Source organism: Mustela lutreola, chromosome 1 (assembly GCF_030435805.1).
Source record: "Mustela lutreola isolate mMusLut2 chromosome 1, mMusLut2.pri, whole genome shotgun sequence".
In the NCBI taxonomy this organism is placed as follows: domain Eukaryota; kingdom Metazoa; phylum Chordata; class Mammalia; order Carnivora; family Mustelidae; genus Mustela; species Mustela lutreola.
Window position 1 is genome coordinate 288,711,971 of NC_081290.1, and position 21,828 is coordinate 288,733,798.

Sequence of the window (21,828 nt, forward strand, 5' to 3'; positions counted from 1 at the left end):
CCTGCTCCCAGCAAGGGTCACTTTCTAGCACATTCTCAGCATGCACCCTCTCCAAAGTCACCTGCCCAGACTCCCTTCCTCTTTCATGCTTGCCCGGCCTCTGCCTGGAGAAGTGGACAGGGCCCTCCCCTCCGACAGCAAGCTGGCATGCCTTAGTGACTGGGGGAGGTGGGAGGTCCTGGAGGGCCCAGGGTCACTGCGGCCCCAGTAGGGCTGAGCACGGGCCCTGGGGAGGGACTCTCCCCAGGCTGGTGAAGACGACCCCAATCGCTCAAGGTGAGAGACCCGGCTCCTTATGTGATCCCGCCGCCCAGCATCCTTGGAGATGGGCCTGGAGGGGACCGTGGGCCCCCAGAGGACGGAGGACCCGAGGTAGGGTCAGGCGGGTGCTGCTCTGGGGAGCTGGAAGGGGACGCCTAGGAACGCTTGGAGACAGGATGAGGTCTGCTGGACTCCGGGTCGAAGAAGAGTGGCTGGCGGAGGTGGACGAGGAGGCCTGGGCGGAGGCCGGCGCCGCAGCAGGTGCAGTGGAGGGGGGCGGGGCTGGGAAGGGCGGCGCGGCCTGGCCTCGCGCGGCGCACGGCCCGCGGGTTCGGGGCGGCGACGGAGCCGCGGGCTCGGGGGCTGCCCGGCTGCCGGTCCCCAGGGTCCCAAGCCCGGTCCCCCGCCGCCCCGGCCCGCGTCCCCCGCCGCCCCGGCCCGCGTCCCCCGCCGCCCCGCCCGCGCGCCCCTCGGGCTGCGGCGCTCCGGGAACTCGCCGGCCTGCGTGCGCGCCCTCGAGCGGCGTGCGCGGCCCCGCGGGGGGCCGGCCCGGATGGCCCCGCCCCGGCCGCGGCCCGCGTGACCCGCCGGGTGCAAACAGCGCGGTCAGCTGACTCGGCCGAGTGCGCCGTCATCCCGGCTATAAGCGCGCGGCCTCCCGGCGCTCGGCTCCGACCCCGCCGCCGCCACCATGCAGCCCCCCAGCCTGCTGCTGCTCGTCCTCGGGCTGCTCGCTGCGCCCGCCGCCGCGCTCGTCCGGTGAGGCCCCGCGCGCCCCGGCGCCCTCCGCGCGCCCCGGCTCCGGAATGCGGCCGTGCGCCCGCGCCGCCTCCTGCGGGGCCCCCCCCGCGGCCCCGGGCCCCTTCCTGCCCTGCCGCCCTGCGCTCGGCCGTGGGGGGCGGCGGCTGCGCGGGCGAGGGCGGCTGGGGCCCGGGCCGACCGAGCGAACCCAGGACAGGTGCATCGCGGTCCCTGCGCTCGCGGCCGCGTGCGGAAGCCGGGACCCCCGCGTGCAGCCCGCACAGCCCCAGCGCCCGCTTGGCCGCCTCCTTTGCCGGCTGTGAACTGGGCGTGGTTGCCTCGGTCTGTGCCGGGGGCTCTGGGGCGGGGGACCCTGTGGCGCGGGGAGCCCCCCGGCGTCTCAGAGACACAAGGGAGGAAGCCTAAGGGGAGGGTCTGGGGGAGTGGCCGGGCTGCAGCAGCCTTCCGCACCGGCCCCTGCCCTCGTGAGGACCACACCTTCCTCAGGCCCAGGACCCTGTCCCCGGTACCAGGGCATCCACCGCCGGGCCTGGATGCGGCGAGCCAGGCCCAGGACCAGCACGGCCACCGCCCACCCTCCCACTCTTGCCAGGCAGCCTGCTTTCCCAGATGGGGGGGGTGGGTACAGAGGGCCAGCCCCTTCTCTCCCTGCACCCACCCTGCCCCATGGGGCCTGGTGCCTGGGAAGGCATCCTTGTGCCTTTGCCATGGGCCTTTTGCCCGGGGGCAGGTGGGTGAGGTCACAGAGCTGTGGGAGCTGGCTGGGGGCCGAGTGGGACTCACCCTTGCCAGAAGGCCACTCTGCGTGGGCTTTACCATGGGCTGTGGCTTGGGGGCACGTAGCCCCAAATGGAGTCTTTGTGGGGAGGCACCTGTAGGGCTGCGCCTACCCTGGTGCCACCCACAGGCCTCCCCGCCGGGAATGGACGGCCGTGGGGAGCGGAGGATGCGGCTGTGCGGGCCTCGCAGCCAGACCAGAGCCCCTCACACCTCCTCCTGGCCCTGTGGGACTGATGGCACCTATTTCCTGGGTTACTGGAGGGCGTGTCCCCTTCCCCCAGGGGAGAACTGTGGACTCTCACAGCCTACTAGGTCTTGGGCAAGAGCCCATCTTCCTTAAGCACGCCCTTGGTGTGCCAGGAAGGGCCAGCTGTGACCTTGAATTCCCAAATCACCTGGGCTGGGAAGACCTGCCGTCCAAGGGTTGGGGTGTGCTCGGGGGTGTTTTCCTGTCCCCTGCACCGTCGGAGCTGGGAGCAAGCTGAAACCCAGGAGCAAGGTCCCAGGCCAGAGAGGGACCCACATGCACAAGAACCGGTCACCTGACCTCAACCCCGTGCTCTCTCTGCCCAGGCAGACTGCCAAGGCTGGGAGGGGCTGGCACTGGGGGAGCCGTGGGCATGTCAGGGGAAGGCAGACCCAGAGGCAGAGACCTCCACCACCCCAGGGCAGGCCTTGCCTTCCTGGGGTCTGCACCGTGATGGGGACAGAGGACGCATCGGCAGGAAATGAATTCACTACTGCGAGGGCCCTGGGGGGAAACAGGGTCACATTGAAGGTTGGCCAAGGAGGGCTTCTCGGAGGTGGTGTTGAAGTCCCATCTGATGACCAGGCATAGCCTGCCCTGGCGGCCGGGCAGGGAAGTGGGCACCACCTCTTCATGGGGGCTGCGTGGAGAGCAGCAGATTCGGAGGGCAGGTGAACGGGTCCCCTCAGAGGGCATGGGGCAGGTGTGACGCATGGGCGCCCATGCCCTAACGGACCCCACGGGCCGCTGTCCCGGGAGGGACCGGAGGAGGCACCGACTGTGGACAAGGGATGGGGGAGGGTACGGAGCAGTCCGGGGGGAGGAGGAGGCGAGCCCTGATGAGCCCCTTTCGCTCCTCTTGACAGAATCCCGCTGTACAAGTTCACCTCTGTGCGCCGGACCATGTCGGAGTTGGGAGGCCCCGTGGAGGATCTGATCGCCAGAGGCCCCATTTCAAAATACTCCCAGGGGGTGCCCAGTGTGGCGGGGGATCCCGTTCCGGAGGTGCTCAGGAACTACATGGACGTGAGTATGGGGCTCGTCCTCTCGGGGCGTGGGCTGGGTGGACAGCAGGCCCGGGTTAGGACGGAGCTGGCTCTCGGGGAAAGCGCTGAGTGAGTGTTCTGGAAGCCCTCTCCTCTGCACCTTGTGGTTTTGCAGGAGTCACCTGCTCCGTGGGGGAAGGGGCTTCTGCCCAGCCCCGCCCTTCCCTGCTGGGTGCTCCTCCCACTACCCCCGCCCCTTGGGGACTCCCACCTGTGTCCTCATGAGGGTCCTGGCCCTGGGGGGCGGGGCGTGCAGGGAGGTGGGGGTGCCCTTGGCTTCTCCGGGACCTCTCGCGCTGCATCCCACTGACAAGGGCATCGGGAGCTGTCTTGTTCTTCAGGCCAGCCTGTGGCTGTGGGGGACAGGGTCACAGCTGCAGATAAGCGAGCTGGGCCCGTGGCCATCAGCTGGGTGTGGAGGAGCCCAAATCAGACTCAGGCCCCAAGGGGCTGCCGGGTCCTTGTGCTCCGGTCATCCGGGCCTGCCTGTCCAGGCCTAATTAATGGCTCTGGAGTTCTTTTGTTTCTGCCTGTCCTGCTGGAAGGCCTGGCGCTCCCCATGACCCTCTCCTGCCTCCACCCCTCCTTCCTCACTGGTCAGCAGCCAGTGCTAATCGCACCCAGTGCTCCTCGAGGGGCAGACAGGTTGGAGTCGGGACATGCTGTAAGCCCCAAACCAAGCCAGGGCTGGGTCAGCCTGGTCCCAGCTCGGGGTCAGGTCCTGGGACCCGGCCTGCACCTCTGGGGCAGCCCAGGTGGCGTCTTCCTGCGTGGCCCGCCCCCGCGTGGTGGACCTAGCTCCTCGCTGATATCCGGACGCTGGTCCACCTGGGGTTGGGACATGTGGCCATGCCCTCTGCCCTGTCTGGCCGGAGCACCCGCTGTGCCAGGAAGCTGTGGCCTCACAGGCATGTGACTGGGCTGGTGGCGGGGGGGCATCTGTCTCGGGGCCTGAGCAACCAGTTCCTGATCCCCTAGTGCAAGCTCTTGTGTGGACACACACACACACACACACACACGGAGATTTGCTGAGTCATCCCCCAGCCCCCCAAATCTGGACACTTATTTCAGGTCATGAGGCAGCAGCTGCTGCTTGTCCCTGGAGCCAAGTAGCAGGAGACTCGCTCCTGCAGGGACTGGAGCCGGAATCCCTTAGTGACCCAGGGCCCAGCCTCTGTCCCTGGAGAAGGGGTGCCCAGGCTGGTAGGGCCCAGGGGGCCCCAAGCACACGTTTTCCTCCAAGCCACCGTGTCCTCTGACCTGGGAGAGCCCCAGTGACCGGGTTTCCCTTTGAGGGTCCAAGGGGCATATGCCCCCTTCATGCTCACCTGTGGCTCAGTGGCCCCGGTCTTCCCACAGGCTGCCTCCTCCCCCGTGTACTGATGAAGAAACTGAGGCCCTGGGTGCGAAGGCAGGGTCTCTTGGCAGGGAGGGATCTGAGCCAATGCTCTGGCCTCCAGGGTGTACCTCCTCCCTTTGGTTGTCCTCATGCCTCTGCCTAGGAGCCCACCAAGCTTGGTCCGGTGGAGCAAGGACAGGGTGGGAGTGAGGTGCCAGAGGCAAGTCCTGATGTGCCCCCCGCTGTGGGGAGGCAGTCGCCCCTTGCTGGGGGCCTGGGGCAGAGGTGTCTTCTCGGCAGGTCCTCCGGGGCCCTGGGTCCGCCGAGCCGCTGTGACTGCTGGTCTCACCTTTTACATGGGGTGGTCGTCCCCCACCCTCACGTGTTCAGGCAGGAATCCACAGTGCCCAGGGGTGTGAGGACCAAGGGCCGCGGAGGGGCGGGAGCGGAGCCCGGGTGTCCGTCCTCTGGCCTGGGCCTCGCGAGGTCTGGCCGCAGGCTAACCAGGGGCGCGGTGCCCACGGCCCTGACGGACCCCGCCCCGCGCAGGCGCAGTACTACGGAGAGATCGGCATCGGGACGCCCCCGCAGTGCTTCACCGTCGTCTTTGACACGGGCTCCTCCAACCTGTGGGTCCCCTCGATCCACTGCAAGCTGCTGGACATCGCCTGCTGTGAGTCTCCGCGCCGCCTCGTGCAGCGGGGGTGCGGGCAGGGGGACGGGGCCTGGCCGCCACCTGGCAGAGAAGCAAGCCCCCCACCCCGGGCCCCGGGCCTTCGGTGGCCCTGCCTCGGCCCCTGTCGGCCGCGGACGCGTCTCGGCCACACCGGGTGGGCCTGGCCCCGCCGCCCTGCCCCAGGGCACCCCACTTTCCAGGGGAACCCGTTCACGGCAGCCTAGCTTTGCGTCCTGGCTGGGACCGTGGCGGCAGAGGATGGGGCAGGGCAGGCCCGACCACTGCCGCCCGACACCGAGCCTGGAGTCACGGGTCTGGCCGACACCGGCGGGTGGCCTGGTGGGGGGCTCCACAGCAGGCCGGGCGGCGGCTGACGGGCCTCGGCCGCGCAGGGATCCACCACAAGTACAACAGCGGCAAGTCCAGCACTTACGTGAAGAACGGCACCAGCTTCGACATCCACTACGGCTCCGGCAGCCTCTCCGGGTACCTGAGCCAGGACACCGTGTCGGTGAGTCCCTGCTGACGCTGCCCCGGGCCCCGGCGCGGTGACAGCCCCCCAGGGCAGGGCCTCTGAGGCGCGAGCAGGAGCGTGGCGGGGGGCGGGGGGGTTGGCTCGGGGCTCGGGCAGCGGACCTGGTGCTGTGCGTTTCTGGGGTACGTGCGCCGTGACAGCCTGAGCGCTGTAGGGAAAGTGGAGCCACGAGGGCGTGGGTGTGAGAGCCGCGCGGGCCGAGTCTGGGACCAGGACCCAGAAGCGATTCAAATGAGGCTCCTCCTTGGGTCGCGGCCGACAGCTGGGTGGGGGAGCCGGTCGCAAGGGACTGACTTCTGTTCCGATACCTTGGCCACTGGGAGGGGAGGGCAGAGATGTGCCGGGGGTCCCCGTAGAGGACACTGGCGGTCCCTCCGGGCACCGTGCCTGCCGCAGAGAATCTTTGGGGTGAAGCAGGTAGGCAGGCCCTGGACGGACCTGCCCACGCCTCTGTGAGACCTCTTAGTGTGCAGCCACCAGAAGGGTCAGGACTGAGAGTCCTGGGGGCAGAGGAGCAAAGCAGAACATGGCACAGCCCCTGCCCCGCGGCCTCTGGCCCCCCAGCCCCAACCCCAACCCCAGCCCCAGCAGGAAGGCGATGGGGCATGGTGGCTACGGCCCCTCCTGCAGCGGCACGGCCCCTCCCCGGACCCACCTGCCCTGCTGGGGTCTCCTCCTGATCTCTGTGGCCCAAAAGAGGATGTTGGCGAGGACACTGCCCTGTGCCCGCTGTCAGGGTGTCGGCCCCAAACAGCCCGTTTCTCCCCACATCCTGCTCAGTGTTTGTCAGCTGCTGCCTGGCCTGTGGTGGGGGAGGGGTGGTGTGGCCTTGAGTCTGCTGAGTTGGGTCATAGTTGGGTCATGGGGATCCAGTAGCCCAAGGTCAGGAGCAGGCCTGGGTGGGGCTGGCCCAGGGCCCACCTATCTGTTAACTCCGATGGCAGCTGTCCTGACGATCTTGGACCCCTGTGTCCCTCTACTCAGCTGTGTCCCCACCCGGTGTCGCCAGCCTTTCCTCCTGGGTTTTGTGCGAGGTCGCGGGTGATGACTGGGGCTTGGGTGCACGCACACGCGGGGCCTGGGGCTTGGGTTCCGAGGTTCCCATGGCCCGCTGACCATCCCACTCGGCCCACAGGTGCCCTGTAAGTCAGGTCTGTCGAGCCTGGCTGGCGTCAAGGTGGAGAGGCAGACGTTCGGGGAAGCCACCAAGCAGCCGGGCATCACCTTCATCGCGGCCAAGTTCGACGGCATCCTGGGCATGGCCTACCCCCGCATCTCGGTCAACAACGTGCTTCCCGTCTTTGATAACCTGATGCAGCAGAAGCTGGTGGAGAAGAACATCTTCTCTTTCTACCTGAACAGGTGGCGTGGGAGGGGCTCGGCCCCCGGGTGGGAGGGGCTCAGGCCTCACCCCTCCTCCCAGCTCTGCGGGGCTCAACACTGGGGGCTTGGGCTGCCCACCTCCCCTCTCGGCACCGGGCTGCGGCTCCTGACCTGCAGCCTCTGATCGGGAAGGGGACTGGTCACTCCTTTACAGACGAGTGGGGAGCCCTCTGGGCAGGCTGTGGGGCCGGGGCTTCCCGTCAGCAGCTCGGGCTGTGGGCCCAGGATCTCCCTCAGTGGGCCCCCATCCCGCAGAGCCAGATCTTGGTCAGGGCTCATGGTCAATCAGCCCGGGCTTCCCTGGGTCTGATGGTGGGCGATGTGGCCCCAGAGTCACTGACGGCCCAGAGGGAACAGAGCCACAAGCTCCAAACTGTGGCCAGACCTCCAGAGGTGAGGGGCTTCCCAGAGGAGGTGACCCCGGTGGGACCCTCAGTGCCAGATGCTGCTAGAGGGAACCACGGCGTAGGGTTGACGGTGGGGAGCGGCCCCCACCAGCCACCCCTTGGCAGCTATGCCGAGTGTCCCAGTGGCCTTGGCCCTGCACGGAAGGGTGGGTGATCTGTGTGCTGCGCCCTCGAGAAGGGGCCCCCGTCTCCGTCGGGGCAGTGCCACAGGTCCCGATGAGGGTGTGCCAAGGACGGATGTAGGTGACCCCCGACGGCTGGTGGCCACTGCCCGCACGCCCCCTCCTCACCCTCGGGGTCCAGCCCCAGGCACTCCGGCCGAGTGCCTGCCCGGAAGCCTCCCCTCTTGCCCGGCGCCTGCTGTCAGCATGGGGGCCACCCTCAGGGGTAGTTCAGCAGCCACGTGAGGCAGAGTCCCCTGCCAGAGGCCAGGTGACCCCAGGCCGCTGACTAGGGTGGGGTCTTTCCCGTGAGCCCTCGGGCCCAGGCTCAGGCCTCCTGGGTGAGGGTGGAAGGGCAGGGCAGCAGGTGCGGAGCAGATGGAAGCCAGCCGTGGGGTTTCCCTGCCGGGATTTCAGGGGTGAAGCCTGGGGGAGGGCAGGCGGACGGGGCTTGGCCTGGTGTTTCTGAGTGGGGCCCGGCCGGGAGGAAGGTGAGTCCAGCGCAGAATCTGGAGCAGTCTGGAGGCGGGAGCAGGGCCAGCAGTGCAGGCTGTGTGTGGGGAAGCTGAGAGGTGAGGGGGAGCGGGAGCAGTTGGGTGAGGGCAAGGGCATCCTTGGGAACAGAAGGTACAAAGGCCCTGGGGCAGGAATGAGCGGGCTCAACTCCCCGTGCTGCCCAGTGCCTCCCCCAGAAGCCTTCCCTGGTTGGTTTTTCTCAGGCAGCTGCGGCCCCCTTCCTTGGGCTCCTAGCATTCACTTCCCCCTGGCCGCTCGCCTGCCCCCGGCCTTCCTCACTGGCGGGCTGGGCACCTCTGCAGGCCTCACCGGGTGTGGGGTCGGAGCCCTGCCCCTCAAGAAGGGAGTCCTCCCCCTCCTGTGCTCCCTCCAGGTCTTTCCGTCTCTGCAGCGCCGCCCACCCCTCCTGGCTTGGCCCCAGCGTGTGGCTGTCCTGTCAGCAGTCAGGCTGGACCCACAGGGCGGGCGTGGGCAGCCCGCGCCCCAGGAGCGAGCGTGGCTGACTCCCACCCTCTCTTCCCCCAGGGACCCCGGCGCGCAGCCCGGGGGTGAGCTCATGCTGGGCGGCACAGACTCCAAGTACTACAAGGGTCCCCTGTCCTACCTCAACGTGACCCGCAAGGCATACTGGCAGGTCCACATGGAACAGTGAGTGCTGGGCAGGGGGGCCGGAGCTCGGACCTGCGGGGAGCCTGGCGTGCGGGGCCCTGCCCAGCCGCCCACTCAGCCGACCTCTGGGTAGCTACAGCCCTCCGGCCCCTGGCCCTGGGTGTCCGTTCCCACCTCCTGGTGCCCAGCTGTGCTCCTGGCCCCTGGGCTCTGACCCTCCGCTTGCGATCTCGAGGCCGGCAGTTAACCCGCTCTTGACCTCTTGAGTCTGTGCCGCCGCTGCGCACAGCCAGAGGGGGGGCAGGCAGGATCCCCGCAGGGCTGCGGTGTGGAGGTAGGACTGTCCCCCAAGGCCCGCCCTGAGCCCAGGCCCAGGCCAGCGTGCTCACGCCCCCTTCCCTGCAGGGTGGACGTGGGCAGCAGCCTGACCTTGTGCAAGGGAGGCTGCGAGGCCATCGTGGACACGGGCACCTCGCTCATCGTGGGCCCCGTGGACGAGGTGCGCGAGCTGCAGAAGGCCATCGGGGCCGTGCCGTTGATCCAGGGCGAGGTGAGCGGGCCGGGCCGCGTGGACGGGGTGAGTGGGCCGCGTGGACGGGATGCCCCCACCGCCCCTTCGGTGCCCCCCGAGCTGTTCCGTCTTCTCTCCCTCAGTACATGATCCCCTGTGAGAAGGTGTCCACCCTGCCCGAGGTCACCCTGAAGCTGGGCGGCAAACCCTACAAGCTGTCATCGGAGGACTACACGCTCAAGGTCAGCGGCGGCCGGGGCGGGGCGGGGCGGAGGCCCCTGGGGCTGCGGGCCGGATGCTGACCACAGTGGCCGGCCCAGGTGTCGCAGGGCGGGAAGACCATCTGCTTGAGCGGCTTCATGGGCATGGACATCCCCCCACCTGGCGGGCCGCTCTGGATCCTGGGGGACGTCTTCATCGGCCGCTACTACACCGTGTTCGACCGGGACCAGAACCGCGTGGGCCTGGCCGAGGCCACCAGGCTCTAGCTGCCCGCCCGCTGGGGAGTAAGGGGTCCGCAGGAGGAGGCTGGCCGCCCCCGCCCTCCCAGCCACCCCTGCCACACACACTCACGCTCAGACTCACACTCACAGCCCAGCTCTGCAGGCGCCGGGCTGTCGGGCTGCCGTTTTGTTCTGTGGTTTCCCCGGCCTTGGCGTGTCTGTCTGTCTAGTAGAGGGCGGGGTGTGGGGCAGCAGCCGCTAGGCTGACCCCGAGTCTGGAGCCACGTGACTGACTGGGAAGCCCCAGCCTGGCTTGGCCGCCCGTCGTCTTGCAGCCGGGACCCCCCTCCCCCAACCCACCCCCAGCCCGTGCCTCGGGGGCCTGGCTGCCCCGGCAGGACTTCTGGACTGAGCCCCCACCCCAGGCCAGGCTGTTCTCTGGGCTTCTCCTCCTGGGGTCTGGCCTGGGGTCCAGAGCGGGGCACTGCTGGCCCATCTTCCCGTGTGGCCCATCAGGAAGGGGCCCCGCCGAGGCCTAAGGACAAGCAGGAAGGGTCGAGACTCAGGGACAAAAGGCAGCCTTGTGATGCCTTTGGGGTCCTCCTGGGGCTCGACCCCATCCAGGAGGGCGTTTGCTGGTGCCGGTTGGGGAAGAAGGAGAGGAGGGGGGCTGGTGCCACCTTCTGTGAGCTTTTCCCCTCTTGAGTGACCAGGAGCCAAAGTGAACATGGAAATACAGTCGTCTGGGCCTCTCTCTTCTGTGTTGGCGTGTTTTGTTGGGGGGGGGAGGGCGGTTCTGAGTCTGGCCGTGGGAAGGAGCTGGAGTGGCTGGTGTGAGGCCGTGGTTCCCGAGGGCTGACTCACAGCCAGGCGGGGGGCGGGGGGAAGCTTTGGAGGTGCCCCGGCTCCCAGCCCCCAGCCCTCAGACCCCCTGCCCTGAAACAGGATCCTGGAGGCTCGAGCTTGCTGCCCAGCCTCGCTAGCGGAGGCCTGGCGCGTCCTGAGGGCTGGGGCCTGGAGCCGCAGGATGTGGCCTTGGCGGGAGGGTTGGGGTGGGGCCGGGCGAGGTTGCCAGGGCCTGCTCTGGGCACGGGTCAAGGGGAGTGGCCCAGGTGAGTGGCTGCCATGCTTCCCCGGACGACATCTCACCAGCAGCGGGGCCCCGGGCTTCCCCAGCCCCCTGACGCCCATGAGAGCCCAGGACGCGAGCTGGTGAAGGGCTGATGGTGAGTGGGCAGCCTGCCTCCCTCTGGGCCTCCTGGCCACATCTGGACGCCATCTCTGCGCAAAGCAAGTCGATGTTGGAGCATGCCGGCCTGGGGGCCCGAGCCTCAGGGTTCAGGGGTCCCAGGTTAGGAATCGCCTCAGGCTGCATTGACCTCCCCGCAGATCTGGCCTCTTGGGAGTTCACTGAGGGGGGCTTGGGCTCATCAGCCCAGAGGCAGCCGCACAGGCAGGAGGTCTGAAGGGATGAATAGGAGTGTCTGAGCCACTGGGACGATGCCCGCTGCGATCAGCCACTCTGGACACTTGCCTGGAGCCTCCCCCACCCCCGCAGGTGTAAGGGAGATGGCAAATATGACCGATGTCCGCGTCCTGGGGCCTTCTCAGCCTTCAGTGCTGTGGCTGTCCTTGGCCTGGCCCTAGGGAGGCAGGGACTGCACCCCACAGCCAGGCCCTAGCTGGCTCCTTCAACAGACACTCGACCAGATTTGCAAGGAGGCTTACAAACACATGCCCTGTGTTCCCCGCACCGGAAACATGAGCAGGGAGCCGGCGGGCCTGCTGGGGAGATGGTGTCATCCAAGCCTTTGTGCCCTAGGACACCTAGAGTCAGAGCTGGCCAGGAAGGAGTCAGCCCTGCCCCGCCCCCACTTCCAGTCCCTGCTGGCTGCCCTGGACCTGCCTCTGCCTGCCAGGGCCTTGGAGGGCGGCTCCCACGCTGCTGGCCCTGCCATTGTGACCCTCAGCTCGGGGCCACCTCCACCCCCTCTCTGGAACATGGGGGCGAGCACAGCAGGGTGGCCCTGTGCCCAGGCTGAGCCTCCAGCCCCCATCCGGCCACGGATCCGGTGCCGACGCTCGAGCCCAGGACCAGGACGACTGCCCTGTGCTGCTGGCTGGGTCCTCTGGACCCTAGTGTCCGACTCCCGGCTCACATCCAGCTCTGTGACCCAACCCCAAGCCTCTGGTCTGACCCTAGAAGCTGGGTGACGATAGGCCGCCCCCCCGCCAGCCCAACACCTGGCCCCAGTCCCGGCTGGCCGGCCGTGCTCTGCGCCAGTCCAGCAGGCTCCGGGGCACATTTCCTGCCTCTACCCTTGCCCGGAGGACGCCCGGCCCGAGGAGAGCGCCTTCCCTCACCCACCGGGTGGCGGCCAGCGGGGGCTATGGCTCCCTCCCCTCGCTCCTGCCGCTCTGGGTCCTGGGGCCCTGAGAGGCAGCCTCAAGGCTGTGTGGAGCAGAGGGCCCCGAGCCCGCCCTGGGACCTGGGGCAGGCAGCCCTCCCCTGCTGTCTGGGGACTAGCGGGCTCCTGTGCCCACCAGCCGCGCTGGCCGCCGCAGCCGCCCCCGGGCCGAGCCTGTGGCAGGTGGGGCCGCGGGTGAGCTGGGCGAGCTGTGGCTCCGCATGTCTGCCTCGGCTGAGGCCTGGGGTGCAGGCCACGTGTGCCCTTGGGAAGGGGGCAGCGGGTGCGGCATGAGGGAGCACCGACTCCTCGTCCCCACCACCGTCCCCACCCTCCCCATGCCTGTGGGCTCTTGGACCGGGCCGGGCCCTGCCGAGGGCGTGGCCGGGGTGGGGGTGCGGCGCTGGTTCTTGGGGCCTCTCCCGCTCACCAGGGCTTTCATCAACCTCCTGGAGGTCCCTGGGGTTCCGGACAGCCACGGAGGAGGCTGGACCAGGGTGGCCGGGGGCGGGGCTGGCAGGGGAGGGCTCGGGGAGGAGCTGGGGCCTGTCCAGCGAGGGGGTTCCCAGAAGGCCTCAGACTCAGAGAGAGGTTTGGGGAGAGCAGGGCTCGGCAGAGGCCCCAGGCAGAGGCGGGCGAGCACTGCCCCTGAGAAGACTCGGGCTCGGAGGAGAGGCTCCTGGAGACGGGAGAGGCAAGTCGGCTGGTCAGGGAGCAGCCAGGGCCTCTGAGGGGACAGGGGCTTGGGGGAAGCTGGGGTGGGGGGGGCGGAAGTGTAGGGCTACCACACACAGGCACAGCTTCTGGGGGGCTTTGGAGGGTCTGGGGTCTGTGGAGGCTGGTGGGTTGGTGAAGAGGGCACTCGCACGGGGAGGGGAGGGGCTTCGGGAGAGGCGGAGAGGGTTAGGGCTTCCTTTTCCCTTGCTGATGGGACTCACTGGGACTTTTGCGGGAAGGAGAGGTCATCTGGGGATAAGTGTGAGAGAGAGCAAGAGGGTGTAGAGTGACTGGAGGCTCTCAGAGGGGGCTGGGGCTGCGGCTGGGCAGGGGGTGTTGGCTGGAGGAAGGGGCATCTGCCAGGGTTGCGGCCCAGGTGGGACAGGCAGGACTGGCAGAGAGACATGGGCAGGTGAGTGGACTTGTCCCCACAGAGACAAGTGCCGTTAGGGGCTTGGAGAACATCTGGCCCCATGGGCTGAGGGAGCCAACCAGTGAGAGGTCAGGGCCTTCAAGACTGGACGCGTGAGGGCTTCACATTCAGGAGGTCGGGCTGAGGGGTCTGTCCTGGGTTGCGCAGGGTCAGAGGGTCAGGAGTCTCTGTGGGGTCAGAAAGGGTGGGGCCGCTTGGAGGCCACCAGGGTCCAGCGACCGCTGGATTTGATAGCCTCTGGTGCTAGGGCCTCTGCTAGGGGCCACACTGTGCAGAGCTGGGTGTGGGGTTGGGGCTCAGAGAGAGGCTCCATTTGGGGGTGGGCTGGGGAGGAGTGCAGGTGGGGGTCCCTGGGCTCTGGGCAGGGTGGGGGCCCCGCCAGGCCAGCACTAGTTCTTGAAGAGGGACAAGGACTTAGACGTGGGGAGAGGAGGGACCGGGCAGTGGGAGAAGGGGCAGCGGAGGGGAAGGGGCTCAGCCAGCCGCCCGGGGCAGCGGAGGGGAAGGGGCTCAGCCAGCCGCCCGGGGCAGCGGAGGGGAAGGGGCTCAGCCAGCCGCCCGGGGCAGCGGAGGGATGGAGGGTCTTCCTCCTGGAGAGACAGTGGCCAGAGAGACTGGGGGCCCAGCAAGAGGGAGGGGCAGGGAGGCAGGGGAGGCTCAGCGTGGGGACACCGGGTGGCACTGTAGGAGGACCCATCCCCGCAAGCCCCCCCCCCCCCCACGCCGGCTCTGTAGCCCCCGAGGGTCCCGCTTCCCGCGGGCGCGCGCGGCCCCCACCCTGCGGGCGGGAGGAGGCGGGGAGGTGGCGGCGCCCGCCGGCGCCGTGAGTCAGGCTGGGCTGCAGCCGCGCGGCCGGCCTGGCGCTGCGGAGGGAGCGCAGGAGCGGGGACAGCGGCGCCGCCAGCCCCGCGTGCTCCCCCCGCCGAGGCTGGGCCGCCGGGACGCGGAGCGGCGGGACAGACAGCGAGCCGCGGCCGGCGGAAGGACGCGCGGAGCGCGGCGCAGGGGTTGGCCCGCCCGCCAAGGAGTCGCCAGCAGGTAAGGGCGCGGGGCGCGCCGTCCATGTGGCCACAGCAGCCCTGGGCCGGTACCCGGGTGACGGCGCAGACCCCCCTGGGGTGGGGGGAGGGCGCGGGGCGCGGGGGTGCCTTGGTGCCTGCCTGGACAAGTGCGCGTTTCGCGGAGTGTCCTTTTGCGTGTCCGTGGCACCGGCTTGGGGGCTCCCTGCGAGGGAGCGCTTGGGGTCCCAGCAGCCGCTCTCGGGCAGCGATGGGGGGCGGGGACGACGCGCACGGGTTTGAGGCGCCCGCAGTGGCCATTTCCATGCCCCGGCGATTGCGTCTGAGCCTGTGTGGCTGTGTGTGTCCACGCTGCGTGTCACAGTGCAGAGCTGTTTACCTGGAAGCATCTGAGCGCAGGGGCGTGCCCCGGGGTCTGGAGAGCCTTGGGGTCCGATGTGTCAGCCGTGTCAGCCTGCCAGTGCTCCGAGAGCTCTGCTCGTCCTGCCAGACCGTGGCTGAGACGCTGTCATTGTGGGTTTGCGTGTCCTGTGTGTGCCGCGGCGTTAGGGATGCCGGTGTGCTCTGTTGCACAGCCTGTCGGCTGGGGCGTTGCTGGGCATAGGGGGGTGTTGCTGTTGTGGGTCAGTGGGTGAGTGTTTGTGCGCAGACGGCAAAGTGAGGAAAAGCCCCCGGTGCTCCTGCCAAGGCTGCTGGGAAGGGCTTTGGCATCGGGGTGGCTGGGGCAGGGGGTGGGGAGGCAGGTGGCAGGCGGGCAGCTGGCTGCCTCGGTGGGGATTTCCGTCTCCTTTGGGGCCGCTTGTGAGTCTGCAGGGGAGATGCTGCAGGACACCGGGGCAAACCCTACAGGGCGGCAGGACCCAGCTCGTTCTTCCTCTCCCCCTCCCTCCCTCCCCCCCTCCCTCCCCCTCCCTCCTCTCCCCCTCCCTCCAGGCCCAGGGCCCCGGCCAGTGCCCAGCCTCGCTGGGAGCCCCGGCCAGCACCACGGACGGCGCCCAGGAAGCTCGAGTCCCCCTGGACGGGGCCTTCTGGATTCCAAGGCCCCCGGCAGGCTCACCCAAGGGTTGCTTTGCCTGCGTGTCCAAGCCCCCGGCCCTGCAGGCTCCGGCGGCCCCAGCCCCCGAGCCCTCAGCGTCGCCCCCCATGGCGCCCACCCTGTTCCCCATGGAGTCGAAGAGCAGCAAGGCGGACAGTGTGCGGGCCTCGGGCGCCCCCCAGGCCTGCAAGCACCTTGCCGAGAAGAAGACCACGACGAACCCCACCACGGTCATCGAAGTCTACCCGGACACCACCGAGGTCAATGATTACTACCTGTGGTCCATCTTCAACTTCGTCTACCTCAACTTCTGCTGCCTGGGCTTCATCGCGCTGGCCTACTCCCTCAAAGTGAGTGGGGCAGGGGAGGGGGCCAGAGCAGCGGGGGGTGGGGGGGCAGGCGGGGGCACCTGGTGGGATCCAGAGACACATGGCTGTCGGCTAGCTCTGAGCCGGCAGGGAGGGGCTGCCCTTCCCAGTCCTGAGCTGCGGAAGCTTCCAGGCTGCCTTGCGGGGCTCAGGGGCCCCGGGCTTGCATTCTCTACCCAGCCAGCTTCCTCCTTGCAGAGCAGACCCAGGGCTCAATGTCCTATCCTCTGGGCCAGGGTCGCTGAGCTGTCCCTGGGGAGGCGGGGATGGAGCCAGCTCCCCGATGAAGACCCTTGGAGCCCTTCCCTGTTGACAGGAGGACAGCATGGAGACCTTCCTCTCCAAGACCCTCCCTGGGGCCCTGAAATCAGGCAGGCATTCAGAAAGAGCCCACGGTACACAGGGTCTCGCTCAAGTCACTGCTTTTTGCCTTCCCTCTCCCACACGGTTTCTAGACAGTCTCTCCTGGTGGCCAGAGTGCCCAGGGACAGAGAGCCACAAGCATGTCCCATACACCCCTGACGCCCAACCTGGAGTGGGTACAATTTCCAAAAGCCCCTCACCGCTGGGAGAGGAGCTGGCTGGGAGCCAAGCAGGGTGCCAGGAAGACGGGCCTCATGTCCCCGGGACAAGGCCGAAAGCAGTGGACTAAGATTGCAGGGGAGAGGCTGTGGCCCACTCACATTTGAAGCGGGGAGCTCTGGGCAAATGTGTAAGGACTGAAGGGCCCCACGGCCAGGACCCGTCTCCCTGTCACTCGGAAGGGACCGGCTCATGTCCGGCCAGATCGTCACGGTCCCCAGATTGCGGGTCCAAGCCCAGGTGCGCGTCACTGATGGCGGCACCCAGTGAGGTGGGGGCTGAATGTGGGGCCGGAGGGAGGGGAGGCTGGCCCAGGAGGAAGGGCGGAACCTGGCCGGCTCTGCCTCTGTGCATCCCTAAGCCGCACCCCTCCCCTGGCCTCCCGCGCCCCAGCCACCTGGCTTTCCCCACCTCCTGACTCATCGTCAGCGTCACTGCCGCCAGGCGTACCTTCGCTCCCGGCCTGGGCGCTGAGCTCCGAGCTCCGCCGTGTGGGGCCCGAGTGCGTGTGTGTGAGTGTGCATGTATTCACGAGTGTGTGTGCCCCTGTAGCGTGAGTGTGTACGGGTGTGGACGTGGAAGTACAGTTGCCCGTGTGAACATGTGTGCGTGTGAACTGTGTGTGTCATGGGCTTCAGTGTGCGTGTGCAATAGTGTGTGTGCGTGTGTGTGTACACGCACGTGTGTGCCTGTGTGTGTTGTGGAGGCAGCAAAGGGAAGGGGCCCTAGAGATTGGGGGCTGGAGGCCCCAGACCGCCCTCAGCTCTGGATCCATGGGGGTGGGATTGTGGGGGCAGCCGGCAGGGCTCTGCTTGCCCAGGGGTCCCTTGCCAGGCCCGACAGCGGCCTGTAGAACGGGCCCGGAGCGTGGGCTCCTGTCCGGAAGCTGTCCCCTCCCCGCCTTGGCTTGGCTGTGGCGCGGGCTGGCCCGGGGCCGGCCCATCTGGTGCAGGTTGTAGGTAGGTCACAGATTTCTCAATGGTGCCGGATTTGCACTGGGGTGGGGGTGGGTAGGAATTAGTGCTTCTGAGGGGCAGATGGGAGTCCACAATGACTCCCCCTCCCCAGGGCTGCTCCCCCACGTCCTTCCTGGGGGACAGCCAGGGAAGGAAAAGCTTGAGGCTTGCAGGGAAGGGGGTGGAAGGTGAGTTGTCTCTGGCCTGAGCGGCGGGCAGGGGGCAGGGACAGGGCGGGCGGGCTGGCTCTGACTCCTGCCCCTGGGAACGTGTCCATCTGTCCAGCCCGCTGCATGCCCCCCAGCCCGCTGCACCCCACCCCATGTGTAGCCAGGCAGGGCCACTTCGAGGGCGCCAGATGGGCTTGGGGTCCGAAGGCCTGGGCCCGAGTCCCAGCCGGGTCCCTGCGGGCGGTGGGCTCTTGACGGGCGCCTCACCTGAGCTCCTTCCTTCATCCGCTCACAAAACAAACCGAGAAGGAGCAGCGTTCGAGTAAGCACACCTGGGCAGGGCCGAGGCTGGCGTTTCGTGGCTGTGAAAACCCCTGTGTCCTTGTCTGCCTGTGACTGTCTGTCCACCCGTCACGCCGTCCGTCTGCCCTCTCCAACCACAGGGGCCAGGGCGGTTCGGGGCAGCTGGGCGTGCAGCACACAGACTGTGAAGCCTCGTGTCGCGGAGCCTCGTGTCCGGGGAAGGCAGAGATGCAGGAGGTCAGCTCTGCACTTGCAGTCAGCACGAGTGGCTCGTAATGACCCTGGCCCGCCCCGCCCCGTTAGCCCAGAGTCCTCACCTCAGCACTCAAGGCTCTTCAAGCTCCATCCTCCGCCATAGCTCACCCTCGCCGCCCGTGCCCTGCCCCATCCCCCCCGCACACCTCGGTCAGCGCGTGCCGCTCCCGCAGCCTGAGGGCTTTCTGTCCGCAAAGACTCCACGGACTCACTGTGGCCGAGCCCCCGCTTCCCAGCAGGGACCCCCCTGCCGCAGGGTTGGCCATGGCAGGGGTCAGAGGGTGCTGTAGGAACGAGCGGAGGGAACGGAGGACCCCTCCAAGACAGGAAGTGCCCCCATGTTTCAGAAAAAGAATACTTCATTCCTGATTTGGGACGAGTTTGGAGCCAGGTGTGGGAGATGGACGGGAGGGGGCATCGTTTTCATCGGGCAAGGAGGGTAAGGGGACAGGTGTTCCAGGACATGAGGGTGGGGCGACCTGGGAGTGGTGCAGGGCCCCCATCTTCTGTGGGGGACGAGAAGATGGTCCCGGAAAGCCGGACATGGCCATGCAGGGAGGATTTGAAAAATTATATGAGGAGTTTGGATTTCATTCTGTGTAAGACACAGAAAGGGAAGATACGGCCAGGGCTATAAAACCTGCAACCCACGTGCAGGAGAGGGACAAGAGAAGCCCAGGGGCAGAGCACAGTTAGCGTTCCAGTGCGGTGGCCAGGAAAGGAGCGCATGGCATGGGTTAGGGGAGGGATGGGGGGCAGGAGAGGAGAAGCAAATACAATGACACGGTGTCTGCTCAATCTGGCATAAGAGATCATGGACCTCCCGGTAACAGGAAAGTAAAAGAGGTTGGTTAGGAGGGACAGTACCATGACAATTTTTGTATAATCATATTTCCCCATTACTTGTTTTCTGAATATCAACATCATCCACCACCCACCCACCCATCTAACTATCCACCCACCCACCCAGCCACCTGCCTGTCCACCCACCCACCCACCCACCCACACCCACCCATCCAACCATCCACCTGCCCATTTATCCACCCACCCACCCGGCCACCTGCCCATCCAACCATTCCACCATCCATTCATCTACCCCCCCCATCTACCCATCCATCCATCCATCCATCCACCCAACCGTCCATCCATCCATCTACCCATCCATCCATCCATCCATCCATCCATCCATCCATCCATCCATCCACCCAACCGTCCATCCATCCATCCATCCATCCATCCATCCATCCATTCACCCACCCACCCAGCCACCCACCCATCCAGCCATCCAACCACCCATTCATCTACTCACCCATCGACCCACCCAAAAATCCAACCATCAAACCATCCACCCACCACCCATCCATGCATCTGCCCGCCCACCCATCCACCTACCCATCCAACCATCCATTCACTCAACCATCTGTCCACCCACCCATCCAGCCATCCACTCATCTAACCATCCACCTGCCCATCCATCCACCTGCCCATCCATCCACCTGCCCATCCATTCACCAACCCACCCACCTATCTACTCCCTCATCCAACCATCCACCCACCAGCCATCCACCCATCCATCCATCTGCCTGCCCATCCCTCCACCCACCCATCCACCCAGCCACCCACCCATCCAGCCATTCAACCATCCACCATCCATCCACCCATCCAACCACCACCCACCAAATCATCCACACATTCACCCATCCACACAGCCACCCACCTGTCCATCTGTGCATCCATCCATCCATCCATCAATCCACCCACGATCCCTTATACATCGATCCACCATCTTTTATTGTCTTCACCCCAACCATATAATCACGGAACCCTCCATCCATCTGTGTTTATAGAAGTTCCTTACGCTGCCTCCTCCCTTCCCTACTCTCCCCATCTCATCCCACCGTTTTACATATCAGTGCACTTAACTATTAACCTAACCTCAACTTCTAAGTAACTTTCTCCATCTTACTTACCAGCTCTACCTGTCAGCCATCCGTCCGTCCATCCTCCGACCTAACACATCAGCACACCCGTCATCCTTCCGCACTCCGCCATCCCCTCTGCTCCTCTAGCTGAGCCAGGCGCACCCATTGCCACGTCCCTGTCTTCACACTCCTCCTTGCTCACTTGCGCTCCGTTACCCTCAAGTCATCTCCTCCATCCCTGAGACCCGCGCACTATTTTTTTCTATTTCCCCTCCTTCTCATCTGTCCACATACCCAGCTACACTTCTTTGGACTTTGTGGAAGAGAAAAGTGCCGAAGAGAAGGAAATCCCAAGATTTATCCTGGGTGAGGGTGGCCTCCTCTTCAGGAATGTCTCTTCCTAACCAGAGAATCTTGAAAGTGGGTCCAGCTCTGCCCACGGTCACTGTCTTCCCAGGACTTCCTGGGCTCCAGCTTACTCCCTGTATCTTAACATCCCTTCCTAGAGACTGTAGGGACTACCACTTATTCCGTCTGTGCATAGCGCCTATTTTCAGGTAATCCCTATTAGTTTTAGATTAGGCACTTCGTTCAGAATAGAGCACACTTATATCCTCCATTGTCTGATCATAAAACTCTGCGACCAGCTTCCTTCTGTATCTTATGTGTTCATTTATGGATTCCAGCTTTATTGAGATACAGCTGACATGTGGCACTGCGTGAGTCCGATGATGTCCACGGCGTGGTGATCGAGACGCGCACCTGCCGCGTGACGATTGCAGCAAGGCGGCTGGTTAGCACGTCCATCATCACACACAATTACTGTTTTTGAGGTCTGTAGGTTTTTGGTGGTAAGAACACTTCAGGTGCGCTCTCAGCAACACTCAGTCAAGTCCTAGAGCGTTGTCGACAATCCCATTATATTTTAAATAATTTCAGACCTACCGAAAAGTTGCAAAAAGAAATACAAAGAATTCGTGTGTGCCCTTTGCACAGAAGTCCCCGGTACTAGCCTTTTCCTTCTCTCTGGCCACTGGCCTCACCTCCTCCCTCTGGCCTCAGGTCCGGGACAAGAAGCTTCTCAATGACCTGAACGGAGCAGTGGAAGACGCCAAGACGGCGCGACTGTTCAACATCACCAGCTCGGCCCTGGCGGCGTCCTGCATCATCCTTGTCCTCATCTTCCTGCGGTACCCGCTCTCCGACTACTAGGGCCTGCCGGGCCCCGCCGGCCGTGGAGACAAAGCACTGAGACATGTCCGTTGTCACGCCTGCTGTGACACAAGATGCGGTGTGGTTGGGGCTGTTCAGGGCACGTGCCCTGGAGCCCCCCTAAAGCTGTGACCTGGGCAGCGAGGCCATCAGAAGCTCTGCGCACTACGGGGGCGGGAGCTCGGGGCCAGCCCACCCTCTCTGCCTCCTGACCCTCCGCCTCTGCCCGTGTCTGGGGTCTGTGCGGCTGCACCCTGGCTTCCACTGGCTGCCCTCCCTGGCCTCCTGTGCCCCCCCAAGGCTCCTGGGGCCCCTCTGACCTGACACCTAGGAAGAAGGGCTTCTGTGGGAGCTTCCCAGTTTGGGGGTGCTGCCAGCCTCTGGGGACTCACTCTGTCTTCTCTGACCCCACCCCTCCGAGCTGTGACCCCGCTCGAGCTCTGTGTCTGTGACCTGTCAATAAAGTCCCTGTCTGGCTCCAGCCCAGCCTCTGTCCCACAGCCGAGCGGGCACGGGGGGTTGACAGTGTTGGGAACCCCAATCTGGCACTGCCTGGTGGTCCAGGCCGCCAGGGCTGACTCTGCCGAGGAAGCTTTGCTCCGTGACCTGGCAGTCTTCTGCCCGTGAGGCCAGCAGATTGAGCTGGGCATTGGCAGCGGGAGCCCCAAACACGAGCCCCCTAGAATGTTAGGCAGCACGAACACAGCTGCCCACCTGGCTGTGAGTTAGAACAAAGAAAACCAGTGCCTCCCCCCGGAGGGGACAAGTCCC

At 66.3% G+C, this 21,828-nt stretch overlaps 2 protein-coding genes and 1 long non-coding RNA gene across 3 annotated transcripts; 2 read left to right on the top strand and 1 right to left on the bottom strand.

Moving 5' to 3' along the window:
- Positions 1-859: 859 nt before the first annotated feature.
- On the top strand, positions 860-10,430 carry CTSD (cathepsin D). Its single transcript, XM_059151475.1, has 9 exons — positions 860-1,020; positions 2,917-3,076; positions 4,985-5,108; positions 5,504-5,622; positions 6,782-7,008; positions 8,639-8,761; positions 9,128-9,272; positions 9,377-9,475; positions 9,554-10,430. The coding sequence occupies exons 1-9, from the start codon at positions 953-955 to the stop codon at positions 9,719-9,721; spliced, it is 1,233 nt and encodes a 410-aa protein (XP_059007458.1). The 5' UTR covers positions 860-952; the 3' UTR covers positions 9,722-10,430.
- LOC131817814 (uncharacterized) lies at positions 3,021-4,508 on the bottom strand. Its single transcript, XR_009348590.1, has 3 exons — positions 4,425-4,508; positions 3,308-3,449; positions 3,021-3,109 (listed from the first exon to the last, which is right to left on the bottom strand). It is a non-coding gene; the product is annotated as an uncharacterized LOC131817814 (long non-coding RNA).
- Positions 10,431-14,508: 4,078 nt separating the features above from the next.
- Positions 14,509-21,537, top strand: IFITM10 (interferon induced transmembrane protein 10). Its single transcript, XM_059151500.1, has 3 exons — positions 14,509-14,766; positions 15,187-15,639; positions 20,908-21,537. The coding sequence occupies exons 2-3, from the start codon at positions 15,397-15,399 to the stop codon at positions 21,055-21,057; spliced, it is 393 nt and encodes a 130-aa protein (XP_059007483.1). The 5' UTR covers positions 14,509-14,766; positions 15,187-15,396; the 3' UTR covers positions 21,058-21,537.
- Positions 21,538-21,828: the final 291 nt, after the last annotated feature.